This window comes from Carcharodon carcharias, chromosome 2 (genome assembly GCF_017639515.1).
Source record: "Carcharodon carcharias isolate sCarCar2 chromosome 2, sCarCar2.pri, whole genome shotgun sequence".
NCBI lineage: Eukaryota > Metazoa > Chordata > Chondrichthyes > Lamniformes > Lamnidae > Carcharodon > Carcharodon carcharias.
Window position 1 is genome coordinate 155,832,726 of NC_054468.1, and position 20,263 is coordinate 155,852,988.

Sequence of the window (20,263 nt, forward strand, 5' to 3'; positions counted from 1 at the left end):
AAGTCCTTTGAAGAAGTAGGGTATGGTCCTGGGACACCTTTGGAGGAGGTCAGATGCCCCTTTATGCCCCTTGGGAGAGTTCAAAGTAAGCATCAGTGCGTGTAAGTGCATAAAAACTCATTAACTGTCAAGCTCATTGGAACTGTCCAAAGTGTCAAAGTGAACTATCAAAAAAAACTGTCAGGGCATTTAAAACTCCTGTCCTTCAAATCTTTGAAAAAAATGTCTGCAGTGTTAAAAAAAAAACACTGCTTGCGACTTCATTCTGTCTGTTGACACAAGCCTAAGGGCTGCTATTATTGGATTTGTGCTACATGACTGATTTTACGACCTTCCATCATCACAGTAGGGTGCCTTCCATTTCAGTTTGATTGACATCTCCAAGCAGTTATAAATTCTTTGGAATTCATAGTCCCGATTCAATCTGTGCTTTTATAAGGGATTAAACAAGTTGAAGGTAAATGTGGTGAAGGAGTTTTATGAATAATAGTGTTTTTTTTTTAAAAAGATTCTGTAATAGATACTTTGAACTTTATTTCACCTCAGCATGGATCCTGAGGTGTGCCCATGGCAGATACTGGCGTGAGTTGGCATGGTAGGTGCTAGGGCAAACGATGATAGATGGGGAGCAAGGGTTGGCATAATTTGCAACTAAGTTGGCATGGGGCTGGGTAGAGGGTCATTTGCTGCCATGGTAGAGGAAATAAGGTGGCATGATTGGCATTGGGAGTGTGTGGGCATGGGTGAGTGGGTGTAAGGAATGAGGGCTGGAGGGTTGTTCTTGGTTTTGCTTTCTTTCAAAATCTTGGACACAGAGGCAGGCCATCCGTCCAGCCCGCATCTGTACCCAGCAGCTGCCATACTCATTCTGAGAACTCCACCATCACTAAAAAAAAAAGCCCAAACTCCAGGACAATTTTTCCTGGGTTGGGTTTGCGGAGCTGGGAGTTGTCCTGACTCTGTACGCCCAATCCAGGAGCAAATATCCAGGCCATTATGTCAATTACGGGCAATGACATGTGGAGCTCTTAAGTATTGTGTCTTAGGGTTCATTTACATTAGCTGGTAGGAATAGCTACAGTTAAGGAATCAGACAGACAAACTATAATTATAACTACTTGGTCCCTGCTTGCCTACAGCTTTAACTGTTATATTTAGGAGACTGCTCTACGCTTGCCTGTCTACACAGCAACTAAAAGTTAGAAATTTAAATGCTTAGAGAGTAGGCAGGGGGATAGAATCACTAAGTTATAAATATTTAAGTTGAGGAACAAAAGTGCAGGTACAGTAGTATAGTCGTTATGTCATTACAGCTACACTAATTACAGGCAAGGGGAGAGTATTCCAGCACACTCCCAACTTCTGCCTTTTGATGGTGGACAGGTTTTGGGGAGTCAGGAAGTGAGTTACTTACTACAGAATCCCCAGCCTCTGACCTGCTCTTATAGCTACAGTATTTCTATAGCTGGTTCAGTTCAGTTTCTGGTTAGCGGTAACCCCTTAGCATGTTGATTGTGGAGGATTCAGTGATGGTACTGCCATTGAATGTCAAGGGTAAATGTTGGAATCTATCTTGTTGGAGATGGTCATTGCCTTGCCACTTGTGTGGTGCGAATGTTACATGCCGCTTAACAGCCGAAGCCTGAACATTGTCCAGGTCTTGCTGCATATAGGAACAGGGTGCTTCAGTATCTCAGGAGTCAAAAATGGTGCTGAACATTGTGCAACCATCAGCGAACATCCCTGCTCTGACCTTATGATGGAGAGGAGGTCATTGATGAAGCAGCTGAAGACGGTTGGGCCTAGGACACTATCCTGAGGAACTCCTGCAGTGATGTCCTGCGACTGAGACAATAGATCTTCAACAAGCACAGCCATTTTCCTTTTCTGCTAGGTATGACTCCAACCAATGCAGAGTTTTCCCCTTGATTCCCACTGACTCCAGTTTTGTTAGGGCTCCTTCATGCCACACTGGTCAAGCGCTGTCTTGATGTCAAGGACAGTCACTCTCACCTTACCTCTTGAATTCAGCTCTTTGGTCAATGTTGGAACCAAGGCTGCAATGAGGTCAGGAGCTGAGTGACCCAGGCAGAACCCAAACTGAGCGTCAATCAGCGGATTATTGCTTAATAAGTGCTGCTTGATAGCACTGTTGATGCCCTCTTTCATCACTTTACTGATCATCGAGAGTAGACTGATGGGGCAGTAATTTGCCACAACAAAAACAGAATTACCTGGAAAAACTCAGCAGGTCTGGTAGCATCAGTGGAAAAGAAAAAAGTCCTCATGACCCTTCAACAGAACTGAGTGAAATTAGGAGGGGGGTGAAATATAAGCTGGTTTAAGGTGGGGGATGGGCAAGGGGTGGGAGAAAAGTGGGGGAGGGGGTGGTATGGTTGTAGGGACAAGCAAACAGTGATAGGAGCAGATAATCAAAAGATGTCACAGACAAAAGAACAAAGAGGTGTTGAAGGTGGTGATATTATCTAAACGAATGTGCTAATTAAGAATGGATGGCAGGACGCACAAGGTATAGCTCTACTGGGGGTGGGGTGGAATAAGACTAACCGGGCATAAAAGGTATAGATTTAAAAATAATGGAAATAGGTGGGAAAAGAAAAATCTATATAAATTATTGGAAAAATCAAAAGGAAGGGGGAAGAAAAGGAAAGGGGGTGGGGATGGAGGAGGGAGTTCAAGATCTAAAGTTGTTGAATTCAATATTCAGTCTGGAAGGCTGTAAAGTGCCTAGTCGGAAGATGAGGTGCTGTTCCTCCAGTTTGTGTTGGGCTTCACTGGAACAATGCAGCAAGCCAAGGACAGACAAGTGGGCAAGAGAGCAGGGTGGAGTGTTAAAATGGCAAGCGACAGGGAGCTTGGGTCATTCTTGCAGGTGTTCTGCAAAGCGGTCGCCCAGTTTACATTTGGTCTCTCCAATGTAGAGGAGACCGCATTGGGAGCAACGAATGCAGTAGACTAAGTTGGGGGAAATGCAAGTGAAAGGCTGCTTCACTTGAAAGGAGTGTCTGGGCCCTTGGACGGTGAGGAGAGAGGAAGTGAAGGGGCAGGTGTTGCATCTTTTACGTTTGCATGGGGAGGAGCTGTAGGTGGGGGTTGAGGAGTAGGGGGTGATGGAGGAGTGGTCCAGGGTGTCCCGGAGGGAACGATCCCTACGGAATGCCACGGGGGGGGGGGGGGGGGGGGTGTGGTGAAGGGAAGATGTGTTTGGTGGTGGCATCATGCTGGAGTTGGCGGAAATGGCGGAGGATAATCGTTTGAATGCGGAGGCTGGTGGGGTGATAAGTGAGGACAAGGGGGACCCTATCATGTTCTGGGAGGGAGGAGAAGTTCCCCGGCCCCAACCGCCTCCTCTTCACCATGGACATCCAATCCCTCTACACCGCCATCCCCCACCAGGATGGTCTGAGGGCCCTTAGCTTCTTCCTCGAACAGAGGCCCGAACAATCCCCATCCATCACTACTCTCCTCCGTCTGGCTGAACTTGTTCTCACACTGAACAATTTCTCCTTTAACTCCTCTCACTTTCTCCAAATAAAAGGTGTGGCTATGGGTACCCGCATGGGCCCCAGCTATGCCCATCTCTTTATGGGGTATGTGGAACATTCCTTGTTCCAGTCCTACTCCGGCCCCCTCCCAACAACTCTTTCTTCGGTACATCGATGATTACTTCGGTGCTGCTTCATGCTCTTGTTGGGACCTGGAAAAACTTATTAATTTTACTTCCAATGTCCACCCCTCCATTATTTTCACATGGTCCATCTCTGACATTTCCTTTCCCTTCCTTGACCTCTCTGTCTCAATTTCTGGTGATAGACTGTCCACCAATATCCATTACAAGCCGACAGACTCCCACAGCTACCTCGACTACAGCTCCTCACACCCCGCTTCCTGTAAGGACTCCATCCCATTCTCTCAGTTCCTTCGCCTCCGTCGCATCTGTTCTGATGATGCTACCTTCAAAAACAGTTCCTCTGACATGTCCTCCTTCTTCCTTAACCGAAGATTTCCACCCACGGTCGGTGACAGGGCCCTCAACCGTGTCCGGCCCATCTCCCGCGCATCCACCCTCACGCCTTCTCTTCTCTCCCAGAAACATGATAGGGTCCCCCTTGTCCTCACTTATCACCCCACCAGCCTCCGCATTCAAAGGATCATCCTCCACCATTTCCGCCAACTCAGCATGGTGCCACCACCAAACACATCTTCCCTTCAACACCTCCCCAGTGGCATTCCGTAAGGATTGTTCCCTCCGGGACACCCTGATCCACTCCTCCTCCATCACCCCCTACTCCTTAACCCCCACCTACGGCTCCTTCCCATGCAAACGCAAAAGATGCAACACCTGCCCCTTCACTTCCTCTCTCCTCAGCTTCCAAGGGCCCAAACACTCCTTTCAAGTGAAGCAGCATTTCACTTGCATTTCCCCCAACTTAGTCAACTGCATTCGTTGCTCCCAATGCGGTCTCTACATTGGAGAGACCAAACGCAAACTGGGCGACCGCTTTGCAGAACACCTGCGGTCTGTCCGCAAGAATGACCCAAACCTCCCTGTCACTTGCCATTTTAACACTCCACCCTGCTCTCTTGCCCTCATGTCTGTCCTTGGCTTGCTGCATTGTTCCAGTGAAGCGCAACACAAACTGGAGGAACAGCACCTCATCTTCCCACTAGGCACTTTATAGCCTTCCGGACTGAATATTGAATTCAAAAACTTTAGATCTTGAACTCCCTCCTCCATCCCCACCCCCTTTCTGTTTCTTCCCCCTTCCTTTCGCTTTTTCCAATAATTTATATAGATTTTTCTTTTCCCACTTATTTCCATTATTTTTAAATCTATACCTTTTATGCCCAGTTAGTCTTATTCCACTCCACCCCCAGTAGAGCTGTACCTTGTGTGTCCTGCCATCCATTCTTAATTAGCACATTCATTTAGATATCACCACCTTCAACGCCTGTGTTCTTTTGTCTGTGACATCTTTTGATTATCTGCTCCTATCACTGTTTGCTTGTCCCTACAACCATACTCCACCCCCCCCAACTTCTCTCTTTCCCCCCCCTCCCCACTTCTCTCTTCCCCCCACCTTAAACCAGCTTATATTTCACCCCTCTCCCAATTTCACTCAGTTCTGTTGAAGGGTCATGAGAACTTGAAAGGTCAACTTTTTTCTTCTCCACTGATGCTGCCAGACCTGCTGAGTTTTTCCAGGTAATTCTGTTTTTGTTTTGGATTTCCAGCATCCGCAGTTTTTTGTTTTTATCTCTGTGATTTGCCACGTTGGATTTGTCCTGCTTTTTGTGGACAGGATAAACCTGGGCAATTTTCCACATTGCCATGGTAGATGCTAGTGCTGCAGCTGTACTGGAACAGCTTGGTCAAGGGTGCAACTAGTTCTGGAGCACAAGTCTTCAGTTCTATTCCTTGAATGTTGTCAGGGTCCATAGTCTTTGCAGTATCCAATGCCTTCAGCCATTTCTTGATATCACGTTGAGTGAATCAAATTTTTTTTTTATTCATGTTCATTGGATGTGGGTGTTGCTGGCTAGGCCAGCATTTATTGCTCATCCTTAATTGCCCTTGTTCAGAGGGCATTTAAGTGTCAACCACATTGCTGTGGTTCTGGAGTCACATGTAGGCCAGACCAGGTAAGGACAGCAGGTTTCTTTCCCTAAAGGACATTAGTGACCCAGATGGGTTTTTACGACAATTGGTTTCGTAGTTATTACCAAACTTTTATTTCCAGATTTTTTTTTAATATACTGAATTCCAATTTCACCATCTGCTGTTGATTTGAATCTGTATCCCCAAAGCATTAACCTGGGTCTCTAGAATACTCGTCCAGGGACAATACCACTATGCTAGTGCCTCCCCATAATTGGCTGAAGGCTGGCATCTGTCATGTTGGAGACCTCTGGAGGAGGCAGAGATGGATCATCCACTCGGCACATCTGGCTGAAGATTGCAGCAAATGCTCCATGTTGTCTTTTGCACTGAAGTACTGGGCTCCCCATCATTGAGGATGGGGATATTTGTGGAGCCACTTCCTCCAGTGAGTTGTTTATTTGTCCATCACCATTCACAACTGGATATGGCAGGATTGCAGAGACGAGATCTGATCTGTTGGTTGTGGGAATGCTTAGCTCTATCGCATGCTGCTTCCACTGTTTGGCATGCAAGCAGTTCTGTGTTATGGGTATAACAGTTGTCACCTCATTTTTAGGTGTGCCTGGTACTGCCCTTGGCATGCCTTCCCCCACGCTTCACTGAAGCAGGGTTGATCCCCTGGTAATAGTACAGTGGGGTTTATGCGGGCCATGAGGTTACAGATTGTAGTCGAGTACAATTCTGCTGCTGCTGATGACCCAAAGTGCCTCATGGATGCCGAGTTATGAATTTCCAGATCTGTTCAGAATCTATCCCATTTAGTACGGTGGTAATGCCACACAACACATTGGAGTGTATCCTCAACGCAAAGACGGGATTTCGTCTCCACAAAGATTGTGCGGTCACTCCTATTAATACTGTCATGGACAGATGCATCTGCGTAGGTAGGTTGATGAGGATGAAGTCAAGTATGTTTTCCCCTCTTGTTGGTTCCCTCACCACCTGCTGCTGATCCAGTCTAGCAGCTATGTCCTTCAGAACTTGGCAGCTCGGTGCTACCTAGCCACGCTTCATGAAGGACATTGAAGTCCCCCACCATTCTGCATCCTTGCTACCCTTAGTGCTTCCTTCAGGTGGTGTTCAACATGAAGGAGTGCTGATTCATCAGCTGAGGGTGGGTGGAGGGGTGGGGCGGTGCGGTCGGTGTAATCAGCAGGAGGCTTCTTTGCCCATGTTTGATCAGATGCTATGAGGCTTCATGGGGTCCAGAGTCGATGTTGAGAACTCACAGGGTAACTCCCTCTTGGCTGCATACCACTGTGCCACCCCACATCCGGTGGGTCTGTCCAGTCAGTGGGACAGGACATACCCAGGGACATTGCCTGTCAGCTATGATTCCACGAGTATGATTATGTCAGGCCGTTGCTTGACTAGTCTGTGGGACAGTTCTCCCAAGCCTCCATATCTAAGTAAGGAAGATTTTGCAGGGTTGATAGGGCTGGGTTTGGCATTGTCATTTCCGGTGCCTAAATCAATGCTGGGTGATCTGTCCAGTTTCATTCCTTTTTATAGACTTTGTAGCGTTTGATACAACTGAGTGGCTTGTCAGGCCAGTTCAGAGAGCATTTAAAAGTCACATTGCTGTAGATCTTAAATCACATGTAGGCCAAAACCAGGTAGGGATGGCAAATTTCCTTCCCTAAAAGACATTAATGAACCCAATGGGTTTTTACAACAATTAACATTGGTTTTATGGTCATTATTATCAAGACTAGCTTTTTACTTCAGATTTATTAATTGAATTTAAATTCCGCCAGTTGCAGTGGTGGTGTTTGAACCCGTGTCCTCAGTCTCTGGATTACTAGTCTGGTGACATTATCACTATGGCTTACGATACAGATGAATTTGAGGGAGAAAGGCACAAATGGTTACGATGGTAGATTTATTTGAGAAAAGTTAAGAGGAAGCTCCGGTGGGCATAGAGATCACCATGGACTTGTTGGGTTGCATGTCTGTTTCTATGCTTTATAATCCTATGTATTACTATTTAATCAGTTTTGGCAGGCATGATCTACATTTTACAAATTCACGCTCGTGCTCTCTGCTCAGCTTATAATTTAAGGTCATCCTATCCTCAGTTATAAATTGCACTAATTTCCTGACAAGACGCGAGGACAACTGGCCTATAATTCCCCGGTTTCTCTCTCCCACCTTTAAGTGACATGCACAATTTTCCAATCCAAAAGGACAGCTCCAAATTGGAAAAAATTTGCAGGATTATAGTTAGGGCACCTGCAATGTTCTCACGTACTTCTTTATAACCTCTGGGATGGAACCATCTGGTCCTGGAGATTTGTTACTCTTAAGTGCCATTATTTTCTTAAATACTGTTATTTCGCTGATACTAATTTTGGTAACTTCCTGTCCCTGACACAATATTAGTTTCCTTGAGATGTCTAGCAACATGTCGTCCATTTCCTAATTTTCATTGACAATATCACGGTTAACAGTTTTAGCTGGCCCACATTGCTCCCAACCACCCTCTATTTCTTAATGTAATTGTAAACATATATTTATTTTGCTATCCCTTGCTAGGTTATTTTGCAGCTCTAACTATTTTGTTACCCTTTGCTGCTCTTTCTTTCTCTCCTAGTTGTCAGGATGTCTTTTTTTTTAGCATTTTTATATACTTTTTCTTTTGGCTTTTTGCTGTCTCTTATTTTAGTTATCCACAGTTGTCTTTTTGGCAAGTAGAGCTCTTGCCCCATAGGGTTCTTGAATTACATATTCTTTTTGAACACTGATTGTGTTGTTTTACCCATGAACAGCTTGCTCAGTTTATTGTGTACAGTGTTAGTCTCATTCCATTGAGGTCAATCTTACCTTAACATAGAATATTCTTTGGCAGTCTTCTCTTTTCTGCTGACATCTACCTTCAGTTCATCTACATAGACTGCCTTCTTATATACTAGAGCTAATGGAAGTTCAGCCTTGCCCACATGAGATTCAAGACAAAAGAATAGCAAATCTTCATCAGAGAGTTAATTTATGCCAATGATGCCTCTCTATTAGTCCATAACATGGAACACCTTTAGCAGTAAATGTACAGACTCCCTCACACCTGTAAAATTTGGTTTCAGCATCAGGAAAACAAAGGTCATGGTCCAGGGTGTTGCCGTGCCACCATCAATCAGCATAGATAATGTGATGCTAAAGGTAGTTGATAACTTCACATATCTAGACCCCACAATCACCAGCAATCTGTCACCAGATGTGAATATCAATACACGTATCGCAAAAGCTTCGCTGTTATGTCCAAGCTGAGTAAGAGGGTGTGGAACAACAGCAACCTGACAAGAGCACACCAAACCAAGTCTACCAAGCCTACGCTCAGTGCTTTCCTTTACAGCGGTGTGACCTAGGCAAGATATGCTAGGTAGGAAAAAAAAGGCTGAACAATTTTCTACCTTCAACATCTCAGACGTATCCTCAGCATCTCTTGGTAGGGCAAGGTCACCAACTCAGGAGTCCTAGAGCATGCTAATTCCTCTGGCGTACACTCATTGCTATGTCAATGATGTTTGCAATGGCTTAATCATGTTCATTGGATGGGACTGCAGCAGTATATTGGAAGATCTTCTGTATGGAGAAATGGCCACTGGGTCGCAGCCTGATGGACATCCACACCTCCTCTACAAGGGCACCTACAAGCAAGATATGATGATGGTGGACAGTGACACTGCCAGCTGGGAGATGTTGCTGTCAGCAGTGACCTCTGGAGGATCAGTGTTTGGAAGGGTTGGAAGAGGCAAGCCGAAATGCAAAGCTCAGCTGGCCGAGGAGCCAGAGAGAACAGACCAGCGAATCTTGCACCTTCTCAGTCCATAGTCTTCCTCTGCAGCAAATGCGACAAAGACTGCCATGCCAGAGGGGGACTCCTGAGCAACACCAGATAATGTTGTTTAACAGAGTTGACCACCAAGATGCAAACTATCATCTCACGAGATGGAAGAACTCAAAGAGAACTCAAAACTCCAGTTGGAAGCTAACCAGTGTTTTACAAAGGATGCCACTTTCCTAGACCATTCTGTCAGCCACATGTTCACCTTCCTAATCTTTCTTCTGATTCATTTTCTTTTTATTCATTCACAGGATTCAGGTTTCGCTGGCTGGGCCAGCATTTATTGCCCAACCCTAGTTGCCCTTGAGAAGGTGGTGGTGAGCTACCTGCTTGAACCACTGCACTCCATGTGGTGTAGATACACCCACAGTGCTGTTAGGAAGGCAGTTCCAGGATTTTGACCCAGCGACAGCAAAGGAATGGCGGTATATTTCCAAATAAGGATGGTGAGTGACTTGGAGGGGAACTTCCAGGTGGTGGTGTTCCCATCTATCTGCTGCCCTTGTCCTTCTAGGTGGTAGAGGTCGTGGGTTTGGAAGCTGTTGTCTAAGGAACCTTGGTGAATTCCTGCAGTGCATCTTGTAGATAGTACACACTGCTGCCACAGTGCTTCAGTGGTGGAGGGAGTGAATGTTTGTGGATGTGGTACCAATCAAGCAGACTGCTTTGACCTGGATGGTGTCAAACTTCTTGAGTGTTGTGGGAGCTGCACTCATCCAGGCAAGTGGGGAGTATTCCATCACTCTCCTGACTTGTGCCTTGTAGATGGTGGACAGGCTTTGGGGAGTCAGGGGGTGAGTTACTCGTCACACGATTCCTAGCCTCTGACCTGCTCTTGTAGCCACAGTATTTAAATGGCTAGTCCAGTTCAGTTTCTGGATATTGATAGTGGGGGATTCAGTGATGGTAATGCCATTGAACATCAAGGGGCTATGGTTGGATTCTCTCTTTTGTTGGAGATGGTCATTGCCTGCCATTTGTGTGGCGCGAATGTTACTTGCCACTTGTCAGCCCAAGCCTGGGTATTGTCCAGGTCTTGCTGCATTTGGACATGAACTGCTTCAGTATCTGAAGAGTCGCAAATGGTGCTGAACATCCCCACTTCTGACCTTATGATGGAAGGAAGGTCATTGATGAAGCAGCCAAAGATGATTGGGCCTAGGACACTACCCTCAGGAACTCCTGCAGTGATGTCCTGCAGCTGAGATGACTGACCACCAACAACCACAATCATCTTCCTTTGTGCTAGGTATGACTCCAGCCTGCGGTGAAATTTCCCCCCGATTCACACTGACTCCAGTTTTGCTAAGACTCCTTGATGCCACACTAGGTCAAATGGTACCTTGATATCAAGGGCAGTAACTCTCATTTCACCTTGAGAGTTCAGATCTTTGGTCCATGTTTGAACCAAGGTTGTAATGAGGTCAGGGGCTGATTGGCCCTGGCAGAACCCAAACTGGGCGTCAGTGAACAGTCTATTGCTAAGCAAATGCCGCTTGAGAGCACTGCTGATGACCCCTTCCATTACTGACGATCGAGAGTAGACTGTTGGGGCCGGTTTGGATTTGTCCTGCTTTGATTGTACAGGACGTACCTCCAAGTTCTGAAGCACAAGTCTTCAGTACTATTGCCGAAATATTGTCAGGGCCCATAGCCTTTGCAGTATCCAGTGCCTTTGGCTGATTCTTGATATCATGTGGGGTGAATTGAATTGGCTGAAGACTGGCATCTGTGATACTGGGGACCTCCAGAGGAGGCCAAGATGGATCATCCACTCAGCACTTCTGGCTGAAGGTTACGAATGCTTCAGCCTTATCTTTTGTACTGCTGTGCTGAACACAACCATCACTGAGGATGGGGATATTTGTGGAACCTCATCCTCCAGTGAGTTGTTTAACTGCCCACCACCATTCATGACGGGATGTGGCAGGGCTGCTGAGCTTAGATCTGATCCGTTGGTTGTGGAATCGCATTGCTCTATCACTTGATGTTTATGCTGTTTGTCATGCAAATAGTCCTGTGTTGTAGTTTCACCAGGTTGACACCTCATTTTTTTAGGTATGCCTGGTACTGCGTCTGGCATGCCCTCCTGCACTCTTCATTGAACCAGGGTTGATCCCCTGGCTCAATGGTAATGGTAGAGTGTGGGATATCCCGGGCCATGAGGTTACAGATTGTGTTCAAGTACAATTCTGCTGCTGCTGATGGCCTCCTGGGTGCCCAGTCTTGAGTTGCTAGATCTGTTTGAAATCTATCCCATTTAGCACAGTGGTAGTGCCACACAAGATGGAGGGTATTGTCAGTGTGAAGGCGGGACTTTGTCCCCATAATGAATATGTGGTGGTCACTCCTACTGATACTGTCATGGACAGATGCAGGTTGGTGAGGATGAGGTCAAGTATGTTTTTCCCTCTTATTGATTCTCTCTCCAACTGTCGCATACCCAGTCTAGCATTTAGGGCTTGGCCAGCTCGGTCAGTAGTGGTGATACCAAGCCATTCTGACATTGAAGTCCCCCACCCAGAGTACATTCTGCGCCCTTGCCACCCTCAGTGCTTCCCCAAAGTGATGTTCAACATGGAGGAGCACTGATTCATCAGCTGAGGGAGGGCTGTGGTAATCAGCAGGTTTCCTTGCCCATGTTTGACCTGATGCCATGAGACTTCATCGGGTCCGGAGTAAATGTTGAGGAATCCCAAGGGAACTCCCTCCCGACTGTATACCACTGTGCTATCACCTTTGCTGGGTCTGTCCTGCCGGTGAGACAGGACATACCCAGGGATGATGATGGAGGAGTCTGGGACATTATCTATAAAGGTATGATTCTGTGAAGGTGACTATGTCAGGCTGTTGCTTGACTAGTCTGTGAGATAGCTCTCCCAATTTTGGCACTAGCTCCCAGATGTTAGTCAGGAGGACTTTGGAGGTTCAACAGGGCTGAGATTGCCATTGTCATTTCTGATGCCTAGTGACTTGTAGTGACTGAGAGACGGCCATTTCAGAGGGCATTTAAGAGTGAACCACATTGCTGTGGGTCTGCAGTCACATGTAGGAAAGGACAGCAGGTTCCCTAAAGGACATTACAACATTGTTTTTACAACAATCAACATGGTCATGATCATCATTAGATCTTTAATTCCAGATTTTTGAATTCAAATTCCACCATCTGTCATGATAGGATTCGAACTCGGAGCATTACCCTGGATCTCTGGATTATTGGTTCAGCGTCAATACCACTACGCCATCGCCTCCTCCATTTACCCGATGTCATTTTGCACAAAGCTGAGGTAATAATCCAGTAATTATAACCCTTGAAGTCCTGTTCTTTAACTTAGCTGCTAGTTCCTGGTAAGTTCAAAACAGAGCCTCTTGCCTGCTCTTCCGTACATTGTTGGTCCCAACACGGATCACAATTGAATCCTCCTCCTTCCTCTTCAATAGCCATTCAAGCTGGTTCAAGATATCCCTCACCCTGGCACCAGGTCAGCAACAGACCGCATGGGACTCCCAATCCTGCTTACAAAGGATATTATCTATCCCCTTAATTATCAAGTTCCGTACAACCACCACATTAAGCTTCCACTCCTCAGCTGTTGCTCAGTTGGTCACCTCTGAGTCACAAGGTTCTGGGTTCAAGTCCCACTCTGGGGCCTATGCACAAAAATTAAGGCTCACGCTCCAAGGTAATACTATGGATGTACTGCACTGTCAGTGGTGTCATCTTCGGAAGAGGCATTAAACCGAGGCTGTGTGTGTGTGTGTTCGGGTGGATGTAAAAGATCCCATTTTGGCAATATTTTGAAGAGGAGGAGGGGAGTGAGTTTTCACACCACCTACCCCCCAACCCCACATTCCCAACCCATTCCTTCAGGACCCATAATATCCTAACCCAGATTGCTGATTTTACTAGTCTGCAACATGCATCTTTTAATCCCAATCGCATGTATTCTTAAAACCCTACAGTATTACTGTAGAGCACAGCAATATGTTTGTTGGCATAGCTTTAATGGAGAAATGTAGGTAAATTACTTGAATTTGCATTGAAATTCTATGGAGCATATGAAAAAGTCACTAAGGGCCTTCAAAGAGATGACCATTTCAAATGGAATATACTACTTATTCAGATATCCATCTATTAATTCAGAGTGGGGGAATGTTTGCACAATTAATATGCTATTTCATTCAGTTGCTTTGTAGTCTCCAGATAGATCCTCTTACATTTCAGCGTGATGATGTTACTTACAAATGACAAAATGTAGAGCAAACTGTGCAGTGCTTTTTATTCACTAGGGTGTCAGGGTTGTCAACTTGCAATCTCAGATTTGATTTTAAAAATAACGTTGTAGATTATTTGAAATAGATTTATAGTCTTGAATTTAAGCATACACAATAGGAAAACTGAACACGATGAGCAATAGTTCATCAAATCGTACTAATTATGTTGAAGGCTGTAAAAGCTTAAGTCATTTATAATTGCTGCAGTTTATAACATTAGCTTTCATTATCCATTTCATTATTCACTAAAACAGTGTTGCACAGAAAAAAATTTGAATAATGGTACAAGGTGGAAATTGTATCTGGACAATTTAAAACATTATGCTATTAATAATTCTCACTTGAGTGTAAAACAAAACACAATGATGTTGGAATCAAGCACAAAAAAAAAGCTTTTCACCTCATTCCTCCAAAAATGAGCGTAGGAGCAGGGTAATGACAGCAGCCATCTATTTGCACATGACAGCGATTGGGCTATTTGAAAAAAAAACTGATTCTTATATTATTACTGTAAGATACTATGGCGAGAAGAGATGAACAGTTTTGGAATAATCCTTTAACAATTTTTAAAAATCTTTACTTCAACAAGATGCCATCTTCTCACTGCTAACTATTTAGTTGTCTTATTTTTCCTACCTTTTCATCCCGGTAAGTGATGAAGAGCTGAAAGACCTCACTGTTTGAAACGACAGGATGATGACACATTCTGTTCATCCAACCCTGCAACCTTTCCATTCTCATCTTGATAAATTCCTCTTCAAAGCGCCCTTTATTAGATTAAACCAGTTGAATAAGTCTCAATAATGTCAAATTTCAAAGCCAGATTCACAGTATAAATGTTCAGAAAATACAGACCAGTACTAAATGAGAGTCTAAATCCTCCCCAACACATGAATAGCATGCTGGATGAATGCAGTGATTATTTGATAGAAATTATTTTATATTATTCTTCAGGTGAAACAATTCTACTTCATATACCTATTTCAACAGAAATGAATCAATATTTCATACTCAGTATTGAACACTGTCCTCCAAACTCATTATTCCCATTACCTCAGACCTGTGGAACTCCAACTCCTGTGCCTTTGTTTCTTCCTATAGCCTCTTAGAATTTTAAAACTCAAGCTCAGCAAAACCTAAACATTTCAGAAATGGAGCAATGCTGAGGGAGTGCAGCACTGTCAAAGATCTTGTCTTTCGGATGAGATGTTAAACCGAGTTCACACCCTCTTGGGTGATTCTAAAAGATCCCACAGCTCTTTAAGAAAAGCAGAGGAATTTTTGTTTTAAGTGATTGCCTGAGCCACAGATTACTTTTCTTGATTATAAATTTAACAGATCTTAACACCCTGTCAGATTTTGTCAGATGATTGTAGGACTAATGAGGCCATGTTTCTTTCCAACTACTGCAGCTGAGATCAGCTCAAATTCAAACCAGGAAGCAAAGATGGGGACCCACAGATCTATACAGTTCAGTGCCACACTGTGCTTTACAAATTGTTCCCCCAGAAATCTGTAAGTTGAATTTTATATTTTAAATTTATACCAGGTTCAAGGAGGTGAATGGATGGAAACTGTGTGTCTTATCTAGCCATAATTATTCAGTATAACAAAGAGGACACTATATTATGAACAGAACTGTGGTATGATCCCTATAGAAACCAATAAATTTTAAAAAGAGATAAATTTTCAAAAGACCTTTGAAAAGAACCAAAGGGCAAGATTTCACATTTTAAGACTTTTACTGCAACAAGCCAACTAAAATCAACATTGGTCAAACATAAATTAAAAGGCTAATAACAAAAAACTGCGGATCCTGGAAATCCAAAACAAAAACAGAATTACCTAGAAAAACGCAGCAGGTCTGGCAGCATCGGCAGAGAAGAAGAGAGTTGACGTTTCGAGTCCTCATGACCCTTCAACAGAACCCTGTTCTGTTGAAGGGTCATGAGGACTTGAAACGTCAACTCTTTTCTTCTCCGCCGATGCTGCCAGACCTGCTGAGTTTTTCCAGGTAATTCTGTTTTTGTTATAAATTAAAAGGCAACTAATTAATACATCAAACTAAAAAAAGCTATTTTCGCATTATCTAACACAACCCTTACGAAACCCTTTGATTGTGTGCTACGCTACTGGCAGATATGCAGCATTAAAGGAACAGTCACACATCCAACAGAGGGCGCTGGTGAGAAGTGACTGAGGCATTCTGGGAGAAGTCACCACGGCCATCGCGATTCAGGAGGGAATCGAGAAGGTCTCTTGCACTCAAAAGGCGGAAGAGCATCCAACAGAGGGCGCTGGTGAGAAGTGACTGAAGCATTCTGGGAGAAGTCACCACAGCCACCGCGGCTCAGTAGGGAATTGAGGAGGACCCACTGTCAAAGAACGGAATAGCCCCAAACATTACATTGCTGTAGTGTTTCCATCCCTCCCTCCTCCTCAAACTTAAAAAAGAGAGCGAGGAAGAGGCAGTGCCTTCAGGAGTGCACCAGACCTGCGAGGGACACTCTTCTGAAAGTGGATTTTAAAGAAAAAGCAGATGATTGGTGAGTAAATCCTGGGAACAGACTCGGAGGGAGGAACAGCGGAGCGGTGACCTTGGGGCACAGAATAACTGAAGCCAAAATTGAAAAAGTGACATCACAGGAAAGCTGTGACCTGATTGGTTGGTAGGAAATCTGCACCAAATTTGAAAAAAAAAACACTGCAAAGCTAATTAATAAACTAATTTATCTAAGTCAAGATGGCTGGGCAGGTGATGTGCTGTAGCTGTATGATGAGGAAGCTGGCAGATCCCATTGCGAGCCGTAGTGACCACATCTGCAGCAAGTGTTGGTTGCTGGAGGAACTCCAGCTCAGAATTGATGAGCTGGAGTCCAAGCTCCACATGCTGCGGCACATCCGGGAGGGGGAAGAGTTACCTAGATGCTTTGTTTCAGGAGGCGGTCACACCCAGTAGATTAAGTACCTCAAATTCGGTCAGTGGTCAGGGTCAGCAAGTGAGGCAGGTAGAGGGATCCTGTGTTCAGGAACGGAGGAGGCTCAGCTCTTGACCTTGTCCAACAGGTACGAGACACTTGCTCCCTGTTTGGATGAGGAACAGGGCTGTAGGGAGGATGAGCCAGCTGACCATGGCACCGTGGCACAGGAGGCCATTCAAGAGGGGGGAGCAAAAAGACAAGTGGTAGTTGTAGGGGATTCTATAATTAGGGGAATTGATAGCACCCTTTGTAAGCAGGATCGAGAGTCCCGCATGGTATGTTGCCTGCACGGTGCCAGGGTGAGGGACATATCTGACCGGCTTGAAAGGATATTGGAGAGGGAGGGGGAGGATCCAGTTGTGGTCCTCGTCGGGACAAATAACTTAGGTAAGACTAGGAAAGAGGACCTGTTTGGGGATTATCAGGAACTAGGAACTAAATTAAAGAACAGGTCCTCAAGGGTTATAATCTCCGGATTACAATCAGAGCCACATGCAAATTGGCATAGGGACGCAAGAATAAAGGGAAGTAAACATGTGACTAAAGGAGTGGTGCGGGAAAGAGGGGTTCCATTTTGTGGTATTGGAACAGGAGGGATCTGTGCCATTGGGACGGTCTCCACCTGAACCGATCTAGGACCAATGTTCTAGGGAAAAGGGTAAATAGGGTAGTCAACAGGACTTAAAACTAGAAAGGGGGGGGGAGAGGGAAGGGAACAACTCCAAGAAGTATGACTAATGGGAAACAAAGCAGCAGGTTAGCGTGTGAGGAGTTGGAAAATTATGGGTCATGGAAAATTATGAAAAAACTGAAAAGAAAGGAGAGCCCAGGAGAGGCTATTAAAGTCTCCAGAACACAAAATAGGACAGAGTGTTTGGAAAGGGCTAGGAATCTAACTTCAGGCACATCAGATAAAGGGACGACAATGAGAAAGGGGACGGGAAATACAATACTGGAGGTGTTGTATCTGAATGCACGCAGTATACGAAATAAGGTAAATGAGCTTGTGGCGCAGATTGAAATTGGCAGGTATGATGTGTTGGGCATCACGGAGACATGGCTGCAAGGGGATCAGGACTGGGAGCTAAATATCCAAAGATATACATCCTATCGAAAAGATAGGCAGGTTGGCAGAGGGGTTGGGGTTGTTTTGTTAGTAAGAAATGAAATTAAATCGATAGCAAGAAATGACATAGGGTCAGATGATGTAGAATCTGTGTAGGTAGAGTTGAGGAACCACAAAGATACAAAAAACCATCATGGGAGTTATGTACAGGCCTCTGAACAGTAGTCAGGATGTGGGGCACAAGATACACCTGGAGATAGAAAAGGCGTGTAAGAAATGCAAGGTTACAGTGATCATGGGGGATTTCAATATGCAGATAGACTTGGAAAATCAGGTTGGTAGTGGATCCCAATTAAAGGAATTTGTGGAATGTCTACGAGATGGCTTTTTGGAGCAGCTTGTGGTGGAGCCCACTAAGGAACAGGCTATTCTAGATTTAGTGATGTGTAATGAGGCAGATTTGATAAGGGAGCTTAAGGTGAAAGAACCCTTAGGAGGAAGTGACCATATTATGATAGAATTTACCCTGCAATTTGAGAGGAAAAAGCTGGAATCAGATATAACGGTATTACAGTTGAATAAAGGCAATTACAGAGGCATGAGGGAGGAGCTGGCCAGAACTGACTGGGAGATGAGCCTAGCAGGAAAGACAGTGGAACAGCAATGCCAGGAGTTTCAGGGAGTAATTTGGGAGACACAGCAAAAATTCATCCCAGGAAGAAGAAGCATACTAAAGGGAGGACGAGGCAACAATGCCTGACAAGGGAAGTCAGGGACAGCTTAAAAACGAAAGAGAAAGCATCCAATGTGGCGAAGGACAGTGGGAAACCAGGGGATTGGGAAGCCTACAAAGACCAACAGAGGACAACTAAAAAAGAAATAAGGAAGGAGAAGATTAAATATGAGGATAAACTAGCCAGTAATATAAAAGAAGATTGCAAGAGTTTTTTTTAGATATATAAAGAGTAAGAGAGAGGCAAAAGTGGACATTGGGCCGCTGAAAAATGACGCTGGAGAAGTAGTATTGGGGAACAAAGAAATGGCGGAGGAACTGAATAGGTACTTTGCGTCAGTCTTTACGGTGGAAGACACAAGTAACATTCCCAAAGTTCAAGAGAGTCAGGGGGCAGAGGTGAGTACGGTGGCCATTACCAAGGAAAAGGTGCTAGGAAAACTGAAAGGTCTGAAGGTGGATGAATCACCTGGACCAGATAGATTACACCCCAGAGTTCTGAAGCTGAAGAGATAGCTGAAGAGATAGTGGAGGCGTTAGTGGTGATCTTTCAGGAATCACTCGAGTCAGGGAGGGTCCCAGAGGACTGGAAAATCGCTAATGTAACCCCCCGTTTAAGAATGGAGTGAGGCAAAAGACAGGAAATTACAGGCCGATTAGCCTGACCTCGGTCATTGTTAAGATTTTAGAGTCCATTATTAAGGATGAGATTTCAGAATACTTGGAAGTGCATGGTAAAATAGGCCAAAGTCAGCATGGTTTCATCAAGGGGAGGTCATGCCTGACAAATCTGTTAGAATTCTTTGAGGAGGTAACGAGTAGATTAGACAAAGGAGAGCCAATGGATGTTATCTACTTGGACTTCCAGAAGGCTTTTGACAAGGTGCCGCACAGGAGGCTGCTCAGTAAGATAAGAGCCCATGGTGTTAGAGGCAAAGTACTAGCATGGTTAGAAGATTGGCTGTCTGGCAGGAGGCAGAGAGAGAGAGGATAAGAGGGTCCTTCTCAGGATGGCGGCCGGTGACAAGTGGAGTTCCTCAGGGGTCAGTGTTGGGACCACAACTTTTCCTTTATACATTAATGGTCTAGATGAAGGAACTGAGGGCATCCTGGCTAAGTTTGCAGATGATACAAAGATAGGTGGAGGGACAGGTAGTATTGAGGAGGCAGGGAGGCTGCAGAAGGATTTGGACAGGTTAGGAGAATGGGCAAAGAAGTGGCAGATGGAATACAACGTAGGAAAGAGTGAGGTCATGCACTTTGGTAGGAAGAATAGAGGCATAGACTATTTTCTAAATGGGGAGAGAATTCAGAAATCTGGAGTGCAAAGGGACTTGAGAGTCCTAGTCCAGGATTCTCTTAAGGTTAACTTGCAGGTTGAGTCGGTAGTTAGGAAGGCAAATGCAATGTTGGCATTTATTTCAAAAGGACTAGAATATAAAAGCAGGGATGTGCTGCTGAGGCTTTATAAGGCTCTGATCAGACCATATTTATAATAACGTGAGCAATTTTGGGCCCCGTATCTCAGGAAGGATGTGCTGGCCCTAGAGAGGGTCCAGTGGAGGTTTAAGAGAAAGATCCCAGGAATGAAAGGCTTAACATATGAGGAACATTTGAGGACTCTGGGTCTATACTCGATGGAGTTTAGAAGAATGAGGGGGGATCTGATTGAAACTTACAGAAT

The 20,263-nt window shown here is 44.9% G+C and overlaps 1 protein-coding gene across 4 annotated transcripts in view; it reads right to left on the reverse strand.

Annotated features, from left to right (window-relative positions):
* The window catches only part of snx9b (sorting nexin 9b), a 215,888-nt gene that overhangs the window by 66,200 nt on the left and 129,425 nt on the right, over positions 1–20,263 (reverse strand). For all 4 annotated transcript variants that reach the window (XM_041174505.1, XM_041174491.1, XM_041174515.1 and 1 more), the window contains one exon: positions 14,436–14,566. In XM_041174505.1, the coding sequence (XP_041030439.1) occupies positions 14,436–14,566 (131 nt within the window). The remainder of the gene's footprint in view (positions 1–14,435; positions 14,567–20,263) is intronic.